The 17,420-nt window shown below is 54.4% G+C and overlaps 1 protein-coding gene across 2 annotated transcripts; it reads left to right on the forward strand.

Moving 5' to 3' along the window:
* Positions 1-1,326: 1,326 nt before the first annotated feature.
* LOC116963544 (flocculation protein FLO11-like) lies at positions 1,327-16,435 on the forward strand. Of its 2 annotated transcripts, none has more exons than XM_042786188.1 (5): positions 1,327-1,440; positions 11,190-11,660; positions 12,754-13,083; positions 13,235-13,401; positions 14,206-16,435. In XM_042786188.1, exons 1-5 carry the CDS (start codon positions 1,374-1,376, stop codon positions 14,248-14,250), a joined length of 1,080 nt encoding a protein of 359 aa, XP_042642122.1. In that variant the 5' UTR covers positions 1,327-1,373; the 3' UTR covers positions 14,251-16,435. The 2 variants fall into 2 exon arrangements, with proteins under 2 accessions (XP_042642122.1, XP_042642126.1); XM_042786192.1 differs by lacking the exon at positions 14,206-16,435 and adding an exon at positions 13,540-13,747.
* Positions 16,436-17,420: the final 985 nt, after the last annotated feature.

Below are 17,420 nucleotides of genomic sequence, written 5' to 3' on the forward strand. Positions count from 1 at the left end.
TAAGGGAATGCCAGAAAATGATACATCTAGTTTTGGTGGTGATAAGCAGCAAGTAGCTAGAAATGCATTTCCATCGAGAGGCTGAGATCTAATATTATTTTTTTTAAAAGAGCCAGTAAAAGACGTGATCAGTTCTGCATCAGATTAACCCTGTTCTCTTTTACCTGCCTCTGAACTGAGGGCAGGAGCCACCAAGTAGACCCACACTGAAGAAGGAAGGCAAGACTTCTTGGGGAACAAAAAAGTCCATTTCCACCTATTTCCTCTGTCCTGTGGTGCTGCAGACATGCTTATCGGGATGGCGAAGGGGACCCACGGCCCCACCCATGACAAAGCAGCCCAAGAGAGGGTCAGCAAGGACCACGCCAAGACATGGTCACCCTCAGATGCCTCTCAGACCCCATGTTCTTTGCAGCTTACAGGCGAAGGGCACCTTCCCGGATCAGAGAAGCCCCAAACCTTCCGATTGCTTCTGTGAGAGCTGACAGGGCAGGATAAGAGGGTTCACTCCAGCTGCACCACATGAGGCTAGGGTCAGGGAGGAAGCACTGTCACAAGGAATTTCCAAGGGGGTTTTTGGTCCTTCCAGAGAGCAGCCTGGGCGCAGGGTGCCTGGCCGGGTGCCTGCCCACCACCAGCTTCATAATGGGGTTTCTTCTTCAAAAATGCTGACCAGAAGAGAGCGGTCAGACTTTCGGAAGGACGGCTGCTGGCCCAGCCCTCACAGGGCCTGGGCAGCCCCCAAAGAGGCTGGGAGGGATGTGGGGCAGGGGGTGCCCCACGGGCTGCAGGGTGCCCTGAGAAACCAGCCGTGGCACCTTAAGCACCCGGCTCAGCCCCAGCCACAGCAGCATCTAGGGGTGCTCTGCGCCTGGCTGTGCCCGCAGCCTTGGGTACCCCGAAACAGTGCAGGGGCCCCAGGGTGATGCCCCATGTTGAGACTGGCTGGTCCCCATCCCTGTACAGGGTGGAAGTGGGGGTGCCAGGCTCAACTGGGGGTGTCAGGGGCCATGCGGGACCAGACTGGGGGGTGGTGAGGGACTGGACTGGGGTCACTTGGACCAGATTGGAATGAGGGGGTGGTGCAGGACTGGGTACCCGGGCCGGGACCGGACCAAGCGTGCCCTGCTCGAACCGGGGGTACCGGGGACCAAGGGGCGATGCTGGGGGCGGTACCCACCGGGACCGAGGGTGCCGGGGCCGAACCGGGCGGGGGATGCGGAGGGTGCCGGGAGTTCGGGGGGTGGCGGCGGCCCCCGCCCCGCGCCCCCGGGGCCGGGGCTGGACCACGTGCCGCCCGCCCCGCCCCGGCCGCCGCCCCGCCCCGGTGCCGCCCCGGTGCCGCCGGCGGAGCCAGCGCGGATCGGCCCAGCATGGAGGGGACGCGGCGCGCCCTGCTCAGCCTCGCCGCCGCTTGCTGCCTGCTCTTCGCCCTGCCAGGTACCGGGGGGTACCGGCCTGGGGCGGGGGCGGCCCGGGGGGGTCTCGCCGCGTCGGGGAGCGCAGCGCCCGGGGGCAGCCGTCGGGGCAGCGCTGGGGCCCGGGCTCCTCCGCCCGTTGGTGGGGCGGCGGGAGGAGGGTTTGGGGAGCCCAGCCCGGCGGACGGAAACCTCCGGGGAGCGGGGCCCCCGGCTCGGCTCCGAAACTGGTGCGAAGTGCCCCCGGGGCCAGGTAAGGTGGCCCAGGGATGCTCGGGGGGGGGGGGGGAATGAGCCCCGAGCTCAAGGCAGCGGCGAGGCCGCCCGCCCCGGCCTTGCCCATACAAGGCAGCTGCAGGCAGCGCTCCCCCCGCGGGCGCTGCTCCCCCGCCGGCCGGGCCGGGCTCTCCTCCCCCGGCCCCGCGGGGAACCCGAGGGGATGCGCGGAGAACCCGCGGGAGGGGGAGCGCCGAACCCTGAGGCACTCGTCCCCCAGCACCCAGCCCTGCGAGCCCCGCGTCTCCCACCCGGCGGCTCTTGGGCGCCTGCGGGCCGCTGCCGAGCTTCCCCCCCGGGGGGGACCCCGGACAAAGCCCGAGCTCCGCCGCCTCCCCGCAGGCGCAGGGCGCCCGTCCCGCCGGTGCCCGGGACGGAGCGAGAGCCGGACCCCGGCCCCGGGCAGCCTCTTCCAGGCTGTATTTTCGGCTCGGCTCCACGAGCAACATGTCCCCACGTGGGCAGGCGCGTTTTGCAGCGTGGCGCTGACAGCCCCGTCCACCGAGACGCCGCCGGGCGCTGCCGCGTGGCTGGGAGCGTGCCCCGAGGCGGGGGGCTCTCGCCGTCACCCGTGACCCTGGCAGGGACAAAGTCTGAGCTGGCACTTAGGGGCTTGCCTGGGGCTCGGGAAGCAAACATGTTTCCTCTTCTTTGCGGCTGAGAAAAAACCCTCGGCCAGACCTTGATCAGATCACAGCACGGATACAGCAGCGGTAAGAGAGGGAGGGGTGACACGTAGAAATGGAGTTTCTAATAACTAATTGGGCTGGCAAAACCCTAGCGTAGGTGCTAGCGGTGCCGAGCCCTGACAGCAAGAGCGGCTGCTCGGGCTGAGGTTTTGGGCGCCGGATGCGGTTTGGCTGGGTTTGAGGCTGAGCATGGGGAAACAGTCCCAAACCAGCCCCCTTTATGTGGGCAAAGCCTTGGGTAACGCTGCGCTCCCCGTGCGAGGGTGGCTGCACTGTGACAGGGTGCAGGGAGGTGACTAGCCACTGGCAGAGGAACAACTTGCTGGCAGAGGAACGACTCGGGATTTCCATCAGCCAAGAGGAGGAGGAGCTCGGGGCTGCCACTGGCTGTGCTGGCCCCATGTCTCGAAGCGTTTCCTGCCCCCAGCATGCTGGGGTACCCCTGGGGAGCCCCCTGCCCCAGCTGGCTTGTAGGAGCCCTCTCACTGCGAAGTCCAAGACTCAAAAGTGCTGTAACATGCCAGAATTAAAGTTGTGCTGGACTTTTCCTGGCATCTTTCATACTTAGCATTGCAGTCCCAAAGTCCCCTCACAGCCTCAGGAAATGGCACCTATGCAGCTGGCCTGGCCCTTGTCCTCATGGCTTTTGGGTCCACTAGCTAATCCCAGCCACAGTTGAGAGAGCAAATGTTTTGTGAAAATAGATGGCATGAAAGAAATGCCAGCAATAAAAACTGCCCCATAGCAAGCACAACCCTTAAGGAGACACCAGAGAATCCCAGCAGGACAGTGATGGGGGAAGGAAAGGTTCACCCAGAGCTTTGTCCCAAAGCCAACAGTCCTGAGACAAACCTCTCCAAAACTGGGCTTGTCCCAGCTCTGTAAGCTGGTCTCTGCCCTGATCCCAGCACAGATCCCCGTTGCTCCCCCCTGAGCCGGCAGCGCCTGCTCCCACTCCCCACCCGGGTTTGCTGCGGGGCCACAGAGGGGCTCGGGCTGCTGCATCCCCCGTGCTCTGCCCAGCCCAGCCTCTCAATGCAGCCTTTCTTCACTGCCTGCGGAAATCCACTTCCTCCAGCACCATTAGCCTTACAAATAAAATCCCGGAGTAATTTTGGTCTGGGCATTTTGCTGCCTCCCCCTCCCACGCTGAGCTGCCTCGCGAGCGGAGGGGACAGCGCAGACTGGGAGCGGCGTGAGCGCATAAAGCCCCGTCTGTTGGCACCCAGGGCCACGCACACAGGCGGGCAGTGTGTCCGCTCACAGAGCCGATTTGCCATGATTTTTATTCCCCATGTTTGCCCAGGGTGAGGGGGGGAGTGGATGGACCCAACCCCACCCTGGCTGGACAGCCCCAGCTCTCCTGCACCCAGAATTGAGCCACAGCTCAGTCCTCTCCTCAGGGTGGTACCTCTGGCTGTTTGGGGTAACCACCGACCCTGCATCCCCTGCCCAGCCCCATCATGTCCTGCCCTTGGTCTTTGATGCCATTTCTGCCCGTGCTCCTCCCTCAGCCCTGGGTGGGGGGTGGATCTTGGCTCCCTGCTGCCCTTCTAAGGCCTGACCTGCTGGGCAGGGGCGAAGCACTTGCCTCCTTCAGCTCCCTTGTCCCCCTCCCTCTGGGCAAAGGGGAGCAGGGATGATTCAAAGCACAGAGGCCCATCTCCCTCCTTCCTCTCCACTGAGGCCATCTGGGTGGGCAGACGCAGTTCTTGCTGCAGGGGTTTTCACCGGGCTGCCTTCATCCCCACCACACTCTGTGGGGCAGTTCTCATAATGCTCAGCACAGCCCTAGGTCTGGGGTCGTGTCCCGAGCCCTGCAGGGCTGCTCAGGGCAGGGCCAGGGCATGTGCTTGCCCTGCATGACCCAAACTGCGGCTGCTCGGGGCAGGATGCGTCCTCCAAGGCCCACAGCCCATGAAACCAGCAGCCACACAGCTGGAAGGTGCTGGCGGCTGCTTGGGGCTGGGCAGATTTCCTGATGTCCAGACTCTCCCCAGCTTATGCCTCACCGCACTGGAGATCAGGCTCCCTGCTGACAGGGGGCTGTTATTAAGGCAACTGGCTAATTAATTTTCTCCTAATGATGCCAGTGCTTCCTCCGCTGCAGCTGTGACTCCCAAGGTAAGCAGGGCCAGGACTGGCTGATGCCAGAGCTCCCTGCTGTTGCTGTATTATTGGGGTTATGCAGCCCCAGAGAAGGGCAGGCTTCCCAGACCTTGGGTGCTGTGCGCGTCCCCATCAGCCTCTGGACAAAGGTGTCTTCATCACAGCTCAATCCCTGCACCGAGGAACAAAGCAAACAGCGTAGGAGCCTCCCAGGCACCTTCTTGCCAAGCAGGGTGCTTCGTAGCTGCATGCGGCCAGTGGAAAATAACTGGCTGATGTGACAGCAGCGGCTGAGCAAGGCAGCCTGCTCTCCCCTTTTGCCCTGCCATGGGAATTCAGGATAAGCCCCCTTGCCTCTAAACAGGGGATAGGTGATGGGGCTTCATGGAAACCTGTGGGAAAGCAATTTCTTGCATCTCTCCCCACCCTGGCTGGGTGGGGAAGGGCTCACGTGGCAGGGCCGGGCAGAGCGTGGCACCCTAGGGTGCTGCGTCCTGCAGGCAGGCGCTGGGGCTGGCACTGCCCCCCTCTCCAGCTCAGGCTTCGGCACCGCTGCATGCTCCAGGCATGTCTCTGCTGCTTTATGGTTTTTCTTAGCACCGAAGAACCTGTGCTCGGCATTTATGGCGCCATTTCCAGGGCTGCTCATCTCTGCTCTCGCAACGTTCTCCCTGCCCGGCTCTGCCGTGCCATCCTCGGCTGCTTGTCCCCATCCCAGACGCAGTGCCACCAAACAAGGCGGTAGCACTGGCATGCTCCTGGCTCCCCTTTTTGCTCCCCAGGGGTTCAGGCTTGAGGCCTGGCATCCACCGATGCCCCAGGGAATCATCCTCCTGCCTGCCCGGGCAGGTTGGGCGCTGGGCTGAACCCTCCCCAGCACCGTGCTCGCTTGGCACCCCATATCTAATCTGGGCCCTGGCTCGTGCTCAGCTTGTGGCCACTGCCTATCGGGCTGGAAGGAGCTTCTTGGTCAGGAGACCCAGTTTCTATTCCTGTCCCTTACCACAGACCTTGCTTTGCAGCGTGCCTGGCCTGGCAGCTTTCCAGGGCTGCGCTGAGCGCTCAGCACCCCCAGTTCAGTCTCATCCCTTCCCCCCCACACACACAGTTTTGCTGCCTGCGCATCAGGGCACGGTCCAACTCGCAGAGGCCGCATGCGGTGTGGCAAATTAACTTGCTGCCGCGCAAGAGCTCCGCTGTCGTCCCCAAACAGGCTGCAGGGTTTGATCTGTCCCTGCACCCCACGCCTGGACTCGTCGCAGCAGACAGAGCCGGTTCAGCCTCTCTCTGCCGGGATGGGGATGGGGACAGTCCTGGCATCGCTCCTGGCAGGGAGAGAGCTGGAGCCTGCAGCGAGTGCAGCCCAGCGGCATCCTGCCTCCATCGAGGTCCTGCAAGGTATCAAACTGGAGCCAAGTTTACAAAACACTTACCCTTTGTGCTGGATCTGTGTCTGCGCCTTGCTTCGTTGTGATGAGGGTGTTTGCTCTACAGCATCCCTGGGTGCACTTGGCACCTTCCTGAAGGGCTCTAGAAATCTCTTCTGCCACTTGTTTTTTTATGTTATTCCAAGCTCTGAGTTAAGGAGATCAGGCTCAGCTGGTATCTAATCAGCAGCTACTCCAGTTCTGCTTTTAAATGAAATGAAGAGCCTCAGTTTAAATCCCACTATATGGTTTTATTTTCATTTATACTCAAGCTTTTTTTCCTTGAAGAGGTTGTTTAATTACCATTGGTTGGTAACCATAAAAATGTATAACTGGCAACAAAAGATAATTTCTACACCTAATGGAGTACTTTGCTAAGCAATAGGATATAATATAATTGCTTAAATACATACAGGTTACAGCTTACGCTGTTACTTTTTAAACATACTAATTTTGCACTTTACTAGGTTGTTTGCAACTTGAGCTGTTACACTTACATGGAAATTGAATTCAGTTAGTACACAAAAATAGCATTTTAGAAGGGTTTGGGTGCCTTTTCAATGAATCAGAGTAGTGGTTGACATGCATTCTGTAGGAAGCTGATTTAAGTGAGGTGTTACCCACAGACAGTGACAGCCCGCGCAGGAGGATACATCTGAACCAGGGAGTCCTGTTCCCACGGGCAGGTTTTGTGAAATCCTGGGTGGATCCTTTCTCATCTTTGTGCTCAGCTCTCGCCTGGGTCTCTGTGCGCCTCTTGCAGCGGCGATCGCAGCCTGCACCCTGCTGCCCTGCTCTCCCTCGAGCCCCAGCAGACAGCCTGCTGCTGGCTTCCATGCCTTACACGGCTGTCCTACATCTCACCCTAAGAGGGATTTTAAAAATGGTGATAAAGCCTATGGGTTGGAGTCAGGTTTGTGTTTACTGTTGGGGAGCCCAGGCTGCTGTTTCTGGCTGAGATAGGAAGGAGGGTGCAGAGGATGCTGCTGGGACTGGGGCGGGAGGGTTGTGGCAGGAGTTCGTCTGCAGGCTGGTCCAGCTGAGGCCCTGCTCTCGGTGCCTTGTTTTATTCTGGGAAAGAAAGAGACAGTGGGGTGGCTGCCATGGCAGAGGATGGAGGAGATGTCCCCGCTCTGCATGGCTGCCCTGACACAGCAGCGATACTCTGTGCTGGTTGTGCAAACCTTCCTCAGCCCCTCGCTTGGCCCCAGCCCTGAAACTTGGGCAGGGAGCGCAAAGTGGGAACAGCCCCGTCTCCTGCAGAGCTGGCTTCCTTCACTCCTCTTCATTATGGCATATTTATACCATGTCTGCTCTGGAGCTGGTGGGAGCTCGGGTTGATGCATGGAGATCCCTCAGTGCCGTCACGCAGCATTGGAAAGGGACCGAAGCTGTGGGCTGATGCTCAGAGCCCTCCCTTCCCTCGTGGAGCAGGGAGCGTTTCCCACCCTTGTCCAAGGCAGGGGCTTCTCAGCTGGCTGCATCCCTCCTCCCTTGGGGCTGCTCTCTTCCTTTGCCCCTCTCGTTTCCCAGGCAGAGGTCACTGCAGTCAGCACTGTCTGATGGGAGCTGCCGCTCCAAATCCACCAGCCCTGCCCTAATGTGGTCTGAGATCGCTGGTTCTCACCAGACGCAGACCGAGCATGGTGGTCAGCGCAGAGCAGGGGCAGGAGCAGGGCTGTAGCCAGGGGACCACCAGCCAGCTCTGCTTTAGCAGGCACTGCAGCATAACCATAGCAAACCCACCCTTGCTTCCCTGTCAGGGAAAAAAAGATGATGTTACTGTCAGAGCTCTTGCTTGCAGCTCCTGCCTCTTCACTTGCAGTACAGTCATAGTTGCTTTATTATGGCTTCAAAGGTGACTGCACCTTCATCAGCCGTCTTGGGGTGCTGCAACAGTCAGGCTTTGGAGGATCCCAGAGCAGGTGAAGCATCCACACCAACTCCTTCCCTTTCCACCTGAGATAAGAGAGGCATGGTTCCCTCTTGTCTGCAGGAGCTGATGAGGGCGATGCCGTAGGCAATGCAGCCACAGCCTCCCTGGCATGTGGTGCAGGAAGCAGAGCTCCTCCAGGAAGACGCCAGAGTAACGAGCTCTGACCTGCATCTCTGTAAGTAGCTGATAAACAGCTGAAAACATCATCGCTCAGTGACTGGAGCAGCAGCGACAGTGCTGGAGCTGGGGATTTTCCAACCTGTCTGGCACCGAGGATCCAGAGCAAACCACAGTGGCTGGACCCTGGAGGACCACAGCTGGTGTGAGGTTTGCTGGGTCTCCTCCAGCACAGCCAGCGCCAGCGGCTTCACAGCAGAGCCGTGCTCTCCCCCACTCTCCTGCAGGGTTTGCACCGGAGCTGCACGGGAAAACTGCGGGAGACAAAGCTGTGGCATTGCAGCAACGATGTAGCAAATCTTAAGGCAAGAACCTGTATGGGGGTATTTTTAGTTTAAAACAAAACCGAAATGAAACTCATTAGTGCTTACACTCTTAACACCCACATGCTCACAAGGTCCAAGTTGTACCTACCAGGTACCCCAGGTGCTTTGCTAGGTGACCATGTGCTGGCTTTGGAGCTGCCCTTACCCCTTGGGAGCTGACAGACAGTGATGTCTGTCTGTCCCTGAGCGATCAGGATTTACTCACTGTCCTTTGTTTCCTTGCCCATCTTAAGGCTCTTGCCTTGTTCTCTATCTTCCCACCATCATCTCTTAATGGCTTAAGTCTTCATGTTAGCCTGGTTTAGGCTCTCCCTTCTTCCAGGCTCTCCTTTGTTTCCAGAGCTGGATGTGCCGAGATGTGCAGGGTTAGATGACCTGCTAATCCAGGTGCCATCAACACCTGCCACTCTCAAAGGCCTCTGAGCAGGTCCCCTTCCCGCCCTGTACCTGCCGATTTTAACATCTCTTCTGCAGTTCTCTACAACTCAGGTTTTACACACTGCAGTGCTGGCGTGGCTGTCGCTACAGCAGCACAAGCCTTTCTGCAATGATCCCGCTATATTCCTGTGGGATGTGGGGCTGGAGCAGCCCGGGGTACCGCTTCCTTGGTGGTCATGGATACTGGGAAATTCTGCGGGAAGGATCCGTATGGCTGCTCACAGAGAGGAGAACTTAGGGAAGTATTGCTCTAACTGTCACTCCTTCTTGCAGACAGCTGGGAGCTGTGTGTGCAGCCCATCCTTATTTGCAGGGTGGGGGGAAGTGTCTTGTCCCCACAAACCCTGCCGCCCCACGGCACCTCCTGGCAGGGATGCCCGCTCCTGACACTGTGGGGAGGTGCCCCAGTGTGTAGGGCCCAGACTCATCCCCCTTCCCACTGGCTTTCCTTTCCTAGTCAGAAACTGGCACAACCGTTTCAGAGGTGCTCAGGCCTTGCCGCCCCATGGGAGGCTGCCCGGGGCACAGGCCAGCTATTCAAAGCAGCACGTAGCCAGGCTTGCCGCTGGCCGGGCACCTGGCCACCACCTTTCCTGTTTACCCCATGGTGACAGTGCAGCTCTGTGTGCGTCTCTTGCGACGTGGGAGCGGGGAGTTGGGTGTTTACATAGGGAGCATCTGCCAGCGTCCAGCCGGGATCCTTCAGCGTTGCCCAGCGCAGGCTCTGGAGCTGCTGGGATCCCACCCAGCAGGCAGAGTGCTGAATAGCAATGCTGGGTTTGGGGCTGGAAATTGTCACGGGAAGAGCTGTGAGCTTTGGTGCCTGATGCCAGGAAACACAGTACTCAACTCTTTTCTTTCCAGGTGTTACGGGTGTAAAAGCATATCCTATGCCTTAGCTTCATTTCAGAGAGCAGCTTCCTTTGTTTAGAGGCATGTTCTGGCCACGGACAGCTGGATCCAGGCAAGGCCAAAGGGAGCCTCAGTTACGCCTTAGCTCTTCATGTTTAAGTTGCCCTGGCTGGGAGTCCCCTTGAGACCTTGTTCTCTGTGCCGAGCAGGGCTGTGCTGCCTGCTTGTGCATCCCCCACAGGAACCCTCCTGGGACTGGGGCCCCGGGCCAGGGAAGCTCAGCTCTGTCAGGCTGCTTCGAGGTTTTGAATTCTCCAGCTGGTCAGGGTACTGTGAAGGTCTCTTGAGAGAGATGTATTGTGTCTTTTTTTAGGGCCTGTTAAGTGCTGTAGCTGGAAAAGAGCTCTGATAACTGTCCATTCTAAAGAGCTTTTAAAAACTGCTGAGATTTACCCAAAGTCTTAGTACAAGAGTGGGCTACTTTGTTGGTGGATGAATGTTTCTTGGTCACAGTATCTGCCTTGGATGCTTCTCCACTGTGGAGAGAGTGGGCATGAGGCTGGATCTACCCCACGCCTGAGTAGAAACTTAAACAGAAATCATCAAAATATTGACTGTGCCATGTTTTTAAATTGTCTGGAGAGTCCATCCTGATGTGGCTACATTTCTCTGTTTTCTTCCCGTTTACACCTGAAAAACCCTCACAGGATCCATATTTATGAACAGGCAGTGTAAAAGCCTTATGGTTTCCCTCCTGCATGCTGTCACACCGTCTAGCAGCTGTGGATCCAGGGGGGAATCCTTGCTTGCTGCAGGTCCCTGCGAGGGAAACTAGCCCTGTTTGCTGTAGCGGGAAGCTGAGTAGCTTCCCATTTCTATGACAACAGTCATACTTTATAGTAGTGATGTGTTCATAAATAGCTCATGAAGGCAGCTCCCAAAGTATACCACCAGCCCTGTTAGCTGTAGTAGTCTCTTGCTAACCATTTCACCTTTCCCTCTAGCAGCAAGCCCCCACTACTACTAAGATGACTAGCAATATATGCTTTACCCTTGCCAGCCACCTTTTAAACATTACTTTTCTACACTTCATTTTTCCAGGGGAGCTAGAGGATCTACTTCCACTTTTTCCCACTTGTATTTTTTCTCCACCACTTCTAACTTTTTCTCAATCAGCCAAGGAAGACTTAGATAAGTTTCTCCCAGAACCAGGTCTCAGGTGATACTTTAAAAAACAAAACAAAACAAAACAAATCTTCTAAAAAGGTTTGAGGTGCTCCAGGGTAGAGAGGTTAGTGATGCTGACACCACAGCACAGGGCTTGAGAGGGAGGAGGGTAAAGACAGGTCCCTTAGAACAGGTCCCTGCCTCAGAGAGGCCAGGAGGACAGAGGAGCTATTTGAACCCCTTCCCCAAGTGTGAACCTATGCTGGATTTGGAGTTAAGGGGGTGGAAAGGTTTTGTTCCGGGCCTCCTCTCTTTCTCCTTTCATTGTGGAATCTCTGACAAACTTCTCAGCATTTCTTAACTCTATTCTGTAGGAGAGGGACAGAAGACAGCAGAGACCTTGGAGACACCATCACCTTCTCTTAGCACAGTCCTGACCTTGCATCAGCCAACAGAAGCCTCTGACTTCAGTTCAGTGATTACTGCCATTCCCGAGACAAGCCTGGAGAAAAATTGGACTGCTGCAACACTCAATGTCACTGGAGCCCACACTATGGAGATGGAGGATGCCTCCACCCCTACCAACCCCATGGTAGGCACCAAGGCAGAGAGACTGCAGGCTTCCACCACTGCCAGCGCCAGGGACGTCACAGTTGCACAGCATGAGCACCACAACATGAGCTTGTCAGTCAACAGCAGCACTGAAATTCCCTTCCCTACCCCGACTGCCAGTACTCTGGAAGAAAACCAGCCCAACCATGAAGTCACAGAGACTTTCAGCACGACTGAAGAAATGGATGATGTCAGCAGCGCAACCCCCACGCTTCCTCTGAACAGTGTGCTGGGTGAGGTTTTGCCTTTACTGCCTGTGCAGAAAGTCCTGCCCCAAGGATGCACAACCTGGAAACTTCTGTGAACTCTCATGGGAACTGGAGAGGGGGAGGAAAAGGAAATGAGCCATTAAGCATGGCCAGTTAGTGGGACTGACTTGCAGAAGTGCTGTTAGTTCAGCATCCTCTTTGCAAACACCATTAATAATGGTATTAATTGTACTGGCTGCTTTCTAATGAGGACATTGGTTGTGTGCATGGAAGCCCTTTATATACCTCCTACAAAACAACATGCTTCAGCGGTGCTGCTCAGCTGGGCTCTTCCTGCACCAGGGCTGGGGGCTCGACAAGAGCCTTCCCTGCTGCCTGCAGAACTGGGCAGTACACGCTCCCTTAACACAAAGCACAGAGATGGGCAGGCACAAACATCAGCCCATCCATCCCTGGGCAACCATGGGAACCCCTACCCTATCTTCAGTTCCCTCTGGGCAGCGTGGGGACTGGCTATAGGGTCTGTGATCCCAGTCTCACCCCCCCTGGGGCCTGCCAGGCTGTCACACCCCCCTGATGCAAGGCAGATATTGATTGACCGCCGATTTGCATGGCGTTCACGCACAACCGCATCCTTCACCCTGGCTTGTGTCACGGGGTCCTGCTGTTCTGTGACGCATGGACACAGCCTCAGGGGATGCTGCTACCCAGTCCCTAGGGGGGCAGCCCCTTTTGTGCTCCCCGTAAGGAGGGATGACAGACCTTTTCCAGTCTCTTGCTCTGGGGTGATCCCCAGCTCAGTGCAGAGCTCTTTGAGACTTCTCTGCTTGTCCTTTGTCCCCAGAGGACAGGACTTGCAGGCACAGCTGAGGTTGCCTGACAGTGCAGATTGGCACATATGAAAACCAAGAGGACTTTCTAAGCACTGTGGCTTATAGCGGGGCTCAGCTGTGGCTGCACTATAGAACCTGCTTGTTTTCCAGAGAGTTGTCAATGAGCTGCTTTTCCTGTAGTCCCAGCAGTCTTCCTTACAGCCTTGCTTCCATCTTGTCCAATCCCACAGAACAGTGCACTTACACTTTATCTTTTGAAGTAAATGCTTGTTCCTGTTTTGCAGCAACAACTAACAGCTCTCAGCTGGGGCCTTTTGATGGGCACACTGTGGGGCCCACAGCAGCAAGGTCTGAAACCAGGCCAGGAACGAGCCCTGTGGGTGCCACAGAGGAAAGCATCATGGAGACCAGAACCTCCTCTGCTCCCATCTCCACCGTAGGAAGCACATCCTCTGCTACCACCTCCAGTACTGTGACAGTGAGACCACCTGTGACCAGCTCCTTGTCTACCAGCACAGCTGCCAACCCCACCAACACATCTACACTGGAGCAGCCATTAGAGCCCATGCATGAGAAAGCTTCTGTGGTGGATGTTGGTGATGATAAAAATCCAGGTAAATGCTCTGCTTTTGTCCCTGCTCTCACAAAACATGGCAAAGGGTTGGGGCTAACTCAAATTGCCTCTCAGTTGTACTGAGCAGAACCAGAAAAGACAAGGCTTTGCTACTGCAGCCCTTTAGCCTCATTCCCTTGGTATCCTTGCAGAGCTACCCAGTTCTCCTCTGGCTGATACAACGAGGGCTGACCCCTTGGTAATCACCGTGATCTCTGTCTTCATTGTCATGGTGGGCATCCTAGGCCTGGTGGGCTTCTTGAGATACCGCCAGCACAACAGCCGCATGGAGTTCCGGCGCCTGCAGGACCTGCCCATGGTAAGTAATGCCTTCAGCCCAGCCTGACATGGTCTGGCTTGCCACCGGCTGCTTTGCAGTTCCCCTTCTACTACATTAGCAATGCTTTGGGTATTTGCAGCAGCAAGAATGCTGATCACAACTCCTGTTCCCTCTTAGGTCCCTCTCCTTCCACCCAGGGTTTGAATCAAGACAGCAAGTCTCAAGGTTGACCACTAAAGAAGCTCTCTGCCTTCCCCTCACTCTGCAGGGGAATGCTAAGAGGTTAAATAGAGAGAGGAAGGGGAGCTCCATCCAAACTTACCCTGAAATGACACCTTCCTATCCTCCTCTCCTGTATTCTAATATATTTGTTCTGTGACTATGACAAAGCAGATTCTATGCTCTGTTCTGGGGAGGTTGTCTGTCTGTGTTTGACCCTTTGGGAGTATAAAAAGATACGAGGGTTTCAGAGGCTGGATTAGCTCTGGGGAAGCTGCAACTAACTCACTGCACTTTCTGGCGCAGAGGAGTACCAATTCCCTTCTGCAGCTAGCAAGCAAGCTGATGCTGTTTCAAGCTGAGTGGAGTTTTCCACATCCCTGCAGCAGGCAGGCTCTTCCTGTATACACCTCTTCTGTCCAAAAGCTGCAGCAGGAGGGGAGAGTGACAGTCCAAAGATCCAGGAACTGCACAGGGACAGCATTTAGGTAGATTGCTGGACAGATGGCCATGCTGTGACAGTGTGGATGAGCAGGCTGTGCTACCTGCACAGCATGCTTCCAGGCTGGGACTGTATGTCATCGTGCAGACATCTCATTAAAGCACACTCTTCTCTGCTTCTAGGATGACATGATGGAGGACACCCCTCTCTCACTCTACAGCTACTAGGCAACCAGGCTGTCCTCTGCCTGGCTGGCTGAACTTCCCAGAGGAGAAGGCCTTGAGGACTTGGTCCCAGACGATCTGCTGAGGAATGAGGGGCTGTGATTTGCACACAACTGAAAGATCCTTTTCAGATGGCTTTTGGTTTTAGACGTTTTAAATAGTTCAGTGGTGAAGTTTTTATGCTGGGAGTCAGAGCCCAAGTCTGGCCTTTTCCTCCAGTCTCTCCTTGAAACAATGCCCTGAAGAGGTGCCTCCTCCTTTTAGTGTGGTGACCAATTAGCCAAGACAACCTTTGCCGTCATGTTCTGCATGGATCTCTTTTGTCCATCTTGGCAGCTGCTGCTTCCAAAGGAGGTGGGCAAGTGATCCATACAAGAGCTCTTAACACGGGTGGCATCAGCACAGTGCTAGCAAAGGAGACTGCTGTTGGAGCCAAGGATGTGGAAATCAGCTCTCTGGGCTCCCTCTTGTTCTGTATTTTTAAGGTTGTTTGGTTTGGTTTTTTTCTTGCACTTTTTTTGTTCCTGTTTCAGCTTTAGTCCTGGAATTGGCACTGCCCATCCAGAAACACCTACCAGGAGGATGACAGACTACTCTGCTTCCTTCCTACATGCATGCCTTTTCTTTTTAACCAGGGAAAACAGCTTTGTGGCCACTGGAGAAGTGCCCTTGCTACTTGATGTTGCTTTGAAGTTGCTGGGAGGAAAATGAACATAATTTAGCTTAACAGGGCTTGATAGGGCTCAGTCTATTGCAGATTAGACACACTAATTTGGTCTCACCAAAATTAGGAAACTGTGTCTCCCACACTTGATGCTTTCAGCATATGCGTAAACTCCTTGCCCAGGCTCAGTAAATGCTTTAAGCCATTTCCCTGCCTGGATTGACACACACACCTTTCCTCAGGTACCTCCCATTTTGCTGCTAGCATCTGATTGCTGAAAGTTGTTGTACAAAACTGGTACTGCACTCTCCCGCCTCTGCTATGCAAGGTCAGTGCTCCTTTACCTTTTAATGTTGGTCTTTGAGCCAGCTGGTGTCTTGTCATGAGGACAGATCCTGGATGTAGGTGCCTTACTCCCCTTCCCTTTCTAGGTGTTAGGTTGATCAGATTCTGCACTTTCACCTCAAAATATCACTGCTGTAGACTGCATCCAAGGCTCTTGAGGCCCCTTGTGCAAACACAAAGACCAGAGCCTCTGAGTATAAGTTCGAGGATCTTTTGGTGCCCTCACCTCAGAAAGACCAGAGTGTGTATGACATGAAAATCTTCATGTAATTAACACCTGCTCCTGTTTTCTAAATCACATTTGACTGCAGGTAAAGAGAAACACATGCCCTCTCTAGAGTGTTTGAGTTTTGACTAAGCCAGTTGTTCCCTCAGGACACAACAAGGGCTAAAGACTATCTACCACATTGCTCTTACAAGCCTCAGTCTTTCCTCTCCTTTCAGTAGCAACACTCACTGTCCCCACAAAGGACAGATACCAGGCCTCACTAGCAAAAGTACCTTTTTTTTTTTTTTTCCCCAGTGCTGTTATTTCTTGTCTTAGCAGGGAAAGGGGAATTTCCCCATCAGCAGGGCTCAAATTATCTGCAAAGCCCAAAGATGGAGCAGAACTGGTCTAGGTCAAATAGATGAACTGGGTAAGGCAAGTAGTTCCTCCTTCCTGTGTTACTGCTTCCGAAGTAGCTGACAAATGGCTGCAGTGCAGTTTGGGTTCAGCTGTTGGCTTTGGCCTTGCATCTGTTTATTGTAAGGATGCCCAGTAAAATAGGGAAGAAGGGTTAGTTTTCTCCTACTATGATTGCATGAAAACTAAAGGGCAATTGTCACAACTCCAAAGCTTTTGTATCAAGCATTGTCTGCACAGAGCAATCTCCCTAGCTACAGACTTGTTTCCCCTGCCGGAGGGCAGGGTGCTACTGGTTTTTGGCAGAAAGAAAGGCAAGTTAGTGGTGGAAAATAGAACTCCATCCTGGTTGGAACTGGTGCAGACTGGCATAGCTGGAAAGTGCCTCTGCACACAACCAACAGGGTAGGGGCTAGTTGTTCTGGTTTCCCATGCATCGCTGTCCAGGGGAAAGGGGTGAGGAAGAAAACTCACCCAACACCAAAGTGCAACTTCCTTTGTAAAATATGTTAATAGTGGATTTTTTTTCTGCAATAAAGTTAACAAATGCCAAAGGTGTCCTGGTCCTCATACTTTCATTGCAAACAACTAATGGAAAAGCTTTTGTAGATCACAATGAATCATGTGAAAGATAAACAGCAGCAGTTTGGGGTAGGAAGACTCACAGAGCTGGTACTAGTGAAAATACCAGATGACTATAAAACCATAGCTCTGAGGGTTCAGAAGGACACCACCCCCTGCTTGTGTTCCTTCTTGTCAGGGTCATTCCCTGTCTGGGTTGACTGAGATTAATTTCTGTACAGTCAAATCAGATGACATCCATTCTAGAGAACCAGACTAGACCAAATAATCTAACAGAGACACCTTTAGACTCTTCCTTTGCCTCTGATTGAAGATACCCTTATTCTTTCCTGTTGTCAACTGTAACCCCGAACTCTATTTACAGAAATATCCTGAAAGCCAGCCTAATCCAAACCTAAGTAGCATCATCTGTCATGCTTCTTTCCGTAGTACAGAAGACAAAGCCAAATGAAAGGCATGTACTTCTTTTTGTTTAGCTTTATAGCTGTTTTGAACTCTTCCCTTTGGAGCTCAGACCCACAGAGAGGTGAGCACTCATGGTTTGTTTCAACAGCCCCGCTCTTGCTAGAGCTAAGAGTCTCTCCTGAGCTAAGTCTCTCCTAGCTGTTACAATACTTGGACAAAATCATCCAGCTCATGTCACAGACTTTGTCACAAGACTTTCTACTGCAAAAGCAAAATATGTTGAGTGAAACTACTTGGTCATTTGGCATTCATTGTTTTTGAGAGAGTTCCCACAACTAATCTAGAAAAGTAAACCCCTGGAAGATCTAGAGCAAGGGGAGAGCAAACAAAGACTTCTAAGCCTAGCAAAGTGCTTGCTGAGTAATCTGAAGACTTGGGGGTAACTAAACCCTGCAGAGATTTCGGTCCTGTCCCAACATAAAACCATACAAAACAGAAGAACTAAGTAACAGAACATGCTACAACTAAGCCAGTCTTCTCGGGTCTGAAGTC

This window comes from Tyto alba, unplaced genomic scaffold (genome assembly GCF_018691265.1).
Source record: "Tyto alba isolate M040663 unplaced genomic scaffold, T.alba_DEE_v4.0 Super-Scaffold_1000006, whole genome shotgun sequence".
NCBI classification, from domain to species: domain Eukaryota; kingdom Metazoa; phylum Chordata; class Aves; order Strigiformes; family Tytonidae; genus Tyto; species Tyto alba.